This window comes from Carcharodon carcharias, chromosome 4 (genome assembly GCF_017639515.1).
Source record: "Carcharodon carcharias isolate sCarCar2 chromosome 4, sCarCar2.pri, whole genome shotgun sequence".
Taxonomy (NCBI): Eukaryota; Metazoa; Chordata; class Chondrichthyes; order Lamniformes; family Lamnidae; genus Carcharodon; species Carcharodon carcharias.
In genome coordinates, this window is record NC_054470.1 from 91338510 (window position 1) to 91344982 (window position 6473).

At 47.1% G+C, this 6473-nt stretch overlaps 1 protein-coding gene across 1 annotated transcript; it reads right to left on the bottom strand.

The window, feature by feature from the left end:
- Positions 1 to 4982: 4982 nt before the first annotated feature.
- On the bottom strand, positions 4983 to 5348 carry LOC121276764 (late histone H2B.L4-like). Its single transcript, XM_041185309.1, has one exon. It carries the CDS (start codon positions 5346 to 5348, stop codon positions 4983 to 4985), a length of 366 nt encoding a protein of 121 aa, XP_041041243.1.
- Positions 5349 to 6473: the final 1125 nt, after the last annotated feature.

Genomic DNA, 6473 nt, shown 5'->3' on the forward strand with positions numbered 1-6473 from the left:
AAACGAACTGTGGCAATGGATTCAGGACAATGGTTACGTCCTGCTTCAATTATGCATCTCCTGATGTATTGCAAGAGGTAATGAGTAGAAAGATAATCTCCAGAAATGGGAGGAAGGAAGTTGTGATGCCACAAAGAAGGCGAGGTTGGAGGTGACCCAGGAGGTCAGCCACAGGGGCATTGAGTCACGTATCTGGATTCCATGTTGTAAGTATTTAATGATATAATCAGGTCTGGAAAGGTGAGCACAGATGCACATTCACCTATATCTGTTGTATGAGTTACTCTAACTCATCGCTCTGCTTCAACAAGTGGAATCCACCACATGGCTCCTCACATCCACTTACCTCTCTTTTTTATGCACAGCCTCACATCCTGATCTATCCATCCACCACTACCTCGCCACATCCTAGTGCAATTTTCTGTTTCTCCCTGATTCATTACTCTTACCAAATGTATTCTATCGATGGGGTGGCCAGCTGCCATTACAGGTCACTCCTGAATCTGTTTCTTTCCTTTGCAGGAATAAAGAGCACAAAATGAAGGGAGAGGGAGAAAATTGCAGATAGTCTTCCACAGACCACATGGTGGACAACTGCAGAGGAGGATGCAGTGGAGATCAGCGGGTCTCAGCATTCCTGGTCTCGGAGTTGCAGAGATTGGGAGATGGGGATCTCCCAGCTGTCTGATGACGGAATCAAAAATACTCTAATCATTGGGCATTCAATTGTCTTGTCATAACTTCAACAGCAAGTGAAGTATGATCATAGTGATGAATTGCAACATTTTTGCCTTGCGCGTATTAGTTCATATCTCTTATCTCCACCAGGACCAGCGTGTATGCAGTAGGAGGCCATAGGCCTAACAGATATCAAATCCTCAATGGAGATGATTCTTCCTAAGAACTAGCATAGAAACCATGCTTACTCTGCACCAGCAAAGATACTCACCCTTCAGTGGGAGCAATTAGGCAGATCAGTGAGTTCATAGAATCTCAAAATGGTTACAGCACAGAAGGAGGCCAATTAGCCCATTGTGTACATGTGGCTCATTGCAAGAGCAACTCAGCTAGTCACACATCTCTGCCCTTTTCCCATAACTCGACAGACCTTTTATCTATTGCTGCTTCAATTCTATTGTGAAAGCTACAATTAAATCTGTCTCCACTACAGTCTCAGGCAGTGCATTCCAGATATGAAGAAAAGTGTTTTCCTCTTGTTGCCATTGGTTCTTTTGCCAATCACCTTCAATCTCAATCCTTCCTCCAAACAGAACAGTTTTTCTCGATCTACTATATTTAAACCCCTCGTGATTTTGAACCCCTTTATCAAATGTGTCTTAACTTTCCCTCTCCTAAGGAAAATAACTTCAGCATCTCCAATCTACCAATGTAACTGAAGTCCCTCATCCCTGGAACCATTCTTGGAAATCCTTTCGGAACCCTCTCTAAAGACTTCACACCCTTCCTAAAATGTAGTGCCCAGCATTGAACACAATACCCCAGCTGAGGCTGAACCAATGTCCTATATAGATTCATATTAATTTCCTTCCTTTTGTACTCTTTGCTGAATTTCTAGGTCCCAGGATCACTAAATTATTTTTTAATCACCTTCCCAAACTGCCCTGTCACCTCCAATGATTTGTACACACCTACCCCTAGGTCTATTTGTTCCTGCACGCTCTTTAGAATTGTGCCTTTTATTTTATATTGCAATCCTCATTCTTCCAATCAAATGCATAATTTTTCACTTCTCTGCACTAAATTTCATTTGCCAAGTGTTCACCCATTTCATCAACCTGCCTGTGTCCTGTTGAAGTTTCTCACTATCCTCCTCACAGCTCACAATACTTCTAACTTCTGTGTCATCTGCAAATTTTGAAATTGTGCCTTGTGCGCCCAATTCTAGCTCATTGATATGTAACAAGAAATGCAATGGTCCTCGCACTGGCCACTGCTGAAACCCACTGAATATTTTCTCCGAAACATGACTGTTCACCACTACTTTCTGTTTCCTATCACTGAGTGAACTTTGTATCCATGCTGCCACTGTCCTTTTTATTCCATGGGCTTCAAATTTGCTGGTGGGTCTATTATGTGGCATTTTATTAAGTCCATGTACAGTACATCAACCATATTACCCTCATCAACCATTTCTTTTACGCCAACAAAAAATTCAATCAAGCTAGCTAAACATGATTGGCCTTTAACAAATCACAGAAATGTTACAGCATCAAAGGAGACCATTTGGCCCATTATGCCTATGCCGGCTCCCTGAAGGAGCAATTTACCTAGTGCCACTACCCTCGCCTACCACCTGTAGTCCTGCACATTCTTCTTTTTCAGATAATAATCCAAATTCCTCTTGAATGCTTCTATTGAACTTGCCTTCATTACACTCTAAGGCCATGCACTCTAGACCCTAACCAGTCGCTGTGTGAAAACATCTCTCATCATGCTTCCATTGCTTCTTTCGACAATTATCCTAAATCTGTGGCGTCTTGTTCTGGATCCTAATCTGTACCCTCATTTTCTCACTGATTTTCCTTAATTAATCTACACTTTTCCAAATTACTGCTAATTTTATTGCAGATTATTGCTTCTAAAAGCTTTCTCACCACCAAGGTAAAACTGACTGGCCTATCCTTACCCCTTTTTTGAATAAGAATCTAGCATTTGTAATTCCCCAGTCTTCTGGCAACACCTTCAAATATAGGGAGGATTAGAAGATTGTGGCCAGTGCATCTGCAATTTGCAGCCTTACGTCCCTCAGCGTCCTTAGATGCTTCCCATCTAGTCCTGGTGAGGTACCAACAGTAGGTACGGACAATCTTTCTAATATCTCCTCTTTATGAATTTTTAAGCCAGCTATTATCTCAGTTACCTGCACTGTCACTAGGACCTGGGCAATATCTTCTCTTGTAGTGCATAATCGTCCCAGGTTTGCACCAAATGCAGTAGTGGGTGCGTAAAATGATGTTGTACCCGCCAGTCACAATGGCGGCTTTTCATGCCATATCATTCCAAACCTGCTGCATTCATTATGCATTCCCAGGAAACATGCCAATTCCAGGGCAGGTGGGCTCTCAGTCGCCCACCATGTCATCACCTTGCTGCTTCAGTATGCAGGCGCCATTTTTAAAGTCCAGATGCATGAGCACATCTCAGTGCTTCCAGCCCACGGCTGCTGCGAGAAGCCAAAGCCCTGAAAGGCAAAGACGTATCCCTCCAGCGCCTTTTGGATGCAGTGGAGGCTCGCCATGATGTCCTCTACCCCCAATGTGGCCGCGGAATGGGCAGCAACATCAGCAATCTGGCTTGGGAGGCAGTGGAAGTGGCAGTCAGCACCAATGCTCTTCAAAAGAGTACAGCCATTCAGTGCCGCAAAAGGATGAATGATCTCCTTTGTTCCTCTAGGGTAGGTCACTCTTCTCATCACTCTCAACTCACACACTCACAAACCCATTACAAATCCACAGGGCCCTCACTCACTAGCAGTACAAGGGACATCATTATTGACTCTATCACACATATCTTAATTGTCCTCATCCAGTCCATGGCACCACTCACCACCCACACATGCCAGGTATACTTATCATCTAACCTGGCAGGCATCCTGCTTAAAATCTCTCCAACTCTATTCATGCAGGACAAGATGGCATACAACAAGAGGGAGAGGTTGCAGACCGGTGGAGCAATGCCTGAAATAAAGGTCCTCACGGACTTTGAAAACAGAGCCATCCAGCTAGCCAGAGATGATCTGGATCATTCCTTTGCTGATGGTGAGGTCGGTGTTGCTCTAACAAGTGAGGATCCAGCAATGCAACATCTACTAGACAACCATGCTGTGGATGATGTGTCCTGCTGAGTCTGAGTCAGATGGCGAATCTCTGAACTCGGTCATGTTATGCTGGAGCTGTAAAGGCAAGCTCAGGAACATCAGGAAGGGATGTCCGCTGCATTCCTCAGATTGCAAGGCACAACGGGGGAGTCTGTCTGCCTTTAGACTGAGATGATAGTGCTGGCATGCCAATGCACCGAGGTCAACAAGGTAGGATCGCGGCCACTATGGAGACCTTGGTGCAGGTTGTCACTCCTGCGCGGGCTCAACTCCATTCCTGATGCCATAGTTGGTCTCCAAAAGTGTGTATGTGAGAGGGGTGTGGGGCAGCTCGATCTCACTCCAGCTACCTCTTCTACCATGGAGTCAACCAGGGGCTCTTGGGCACCCATAAAGATGAGAATCAGCAGGTGTACACTCTGGGCCCATCCATCCAGGTAACTCTGGGAGTGTCCAGCCCATCCAAGTCAACTCTTCTTATCACCTCAGCAGCTCCATTTCCACAGGCCAAGGAGGGTGCCACTGCCACACAGCAGGATCCCAAAAGCAGGCAGGGGCCCTCCAGGTCTTGGCCCTCCAGAGTACGCCCACTAAGGTCATCACAGACAGGGTGTAGTTGTCAGCAGGCTGCCTCCACCTCCGCTGTGGATGGCTGGGGAGCACCAAGATGTAGTGGCAGGGTTAGGAAAGTTAAGAAGATGGAGTTGTACAGCCTGGACATGGGTGTTAATCACTTGTACATAATGTTCACTATTGTCAATAAACTCCCAAGAATGTCTCCCTGTCTATGGCTCCTTGTTCTGATGAGCAGTGTTCTCGACACTGAGATGTGAAACCTTTCTGCACAAGATAAAGGCAGGTGTCTCAGTCCAGGGCCTCTTCCCTGTGTTTTGTGCAGCCTTCAGACCAAAGTTATGATCCAGCCCCATGCTCACTGGACACATTAGTGAGCCCTGCACCTCAACTGTTTTTGTCATTGTTGCCAGGATGTTGTGGACAGGGGTCACAGAGTTTCGTCATTCCCTCTGTGTGCTCTCAGCACTCCCAGCTGTGGCTGTCTCCCATCTCTTCAGCATCTGTGACCAGTGTCGCTGTGCTGCTGAAGGGTTCAGGTGCCAAATGTTTTTCAGTCCATTGTGGAGTTTTACTTGGAGCTGGTGTACTTGGACACCGCTTTTGTCCCTTCTAACACAGCATGCTTGGTCAGTTCCCTGGGCAGCAGCAGGCACACTGTGGTCTGGATCTCCCGGGAGCTGATGGTGCTGTGCTTGCTGTAATGGGCCAGGCAGGAAGCCTCACCCGTGATGCGCTCAAAAATATCATCCATGAATGTGTTCATGATGCTCATGGTCTTGGAGGAGATGCCAGTGTCGGGGTGAACCTGCTTCATTATTTTGTGGATGTAGATGGAGTAACTCTCCTTTTCGACCTTCTCCACTTCTTGCGACCCTTTGCTGTCAGTTTCTTTAAGGCTTTCTTGGCTCCCTTCTTGGGAGCTGGTTCTTCTCATCAACCATCTTCAGTTTCAATGGCGGACAAAGGATCAGATGCTTTAAAAGCTTCATGGCTGCATCTCTATGATATAACCCTGATTACAGAGCACAAGCGAGCTGCCCTCAGCCAGACAGGAGTCAGACATTCTCAGAGGCTATGTGAAGATCTATGGAGTGTCCTAATTGCATGTCATCATCATCCTCCTGCAATTGAGTGACTATTAGGGCCTCCACTGCATCTCCATGACAGGATCATTCTCACAGAGGGTATGTGCATTGCCATAAGCCAGACTGGAGTCAAACATTCATAGGTGCAATGTGAGGATCTATGGTGTCTCCTCACTGCATGTCATCATCATCCTCCACAAATCTAACAGCTATGAGAGCCTCCTGAGCACAGGCTCAACTGGCCAGTGTGAGGGCTTCATTCCTGTCATCATCACCTTCGAGGGCCTCCTTATCTTCCTCCCCATTGGCGTCCTCCTCATCAGAGGAGATGTGCAGCTCCTCCATCTCCTCCTCAGCCAGCTCCTCACACCGTTGCAGCGCCAGGTTGTAAAGGGTGGAGCAAACGATGATGATGCGTGACACCCTCTGTGGACTATACTGCAGGGCTCCACCAGACCCGTCCAGGCACCGGAACCTCATTTTCAGTATCCTGATGGTTTGCTCCACCAAGTTGCAGTTTCAGCATGAGCCTCATTATACCTTCACTCTGCTGCAGTCTGAGGTCACTGCATGGGCGTCAGCAGCCATGTCCTCTGCGGGTAGCCCTTGTCCCTGAGGAGCCATCCCTGCAGCTTTTGTCAACCCTGGAAGACATCAGGGATCCGTGACTGACTGAGAATGTAAGAGTCGTGAACACTCCCTGGAAACCATGAGCAGATCTGCAGGGTGCATTTGTGGTGGTCGCACACCAGCTACACATTCAATGGGTGGAATGTGGTTGACATAGTTGACCACATGTTTCGCCAGAGGTCTGAGCACCATGTGAGTGCAGTTGAGGGTGCCCTGCACTTGTGGGATATCTGAGATCTAGGCAAATACACTTGCTCTTGCATCCTGGCTGACATGGTCCCAGGTAAAATGCACAAAGTTGTGTGCGAAGATGGCATCCGTGACCTCATGGATGCATTTGTGGG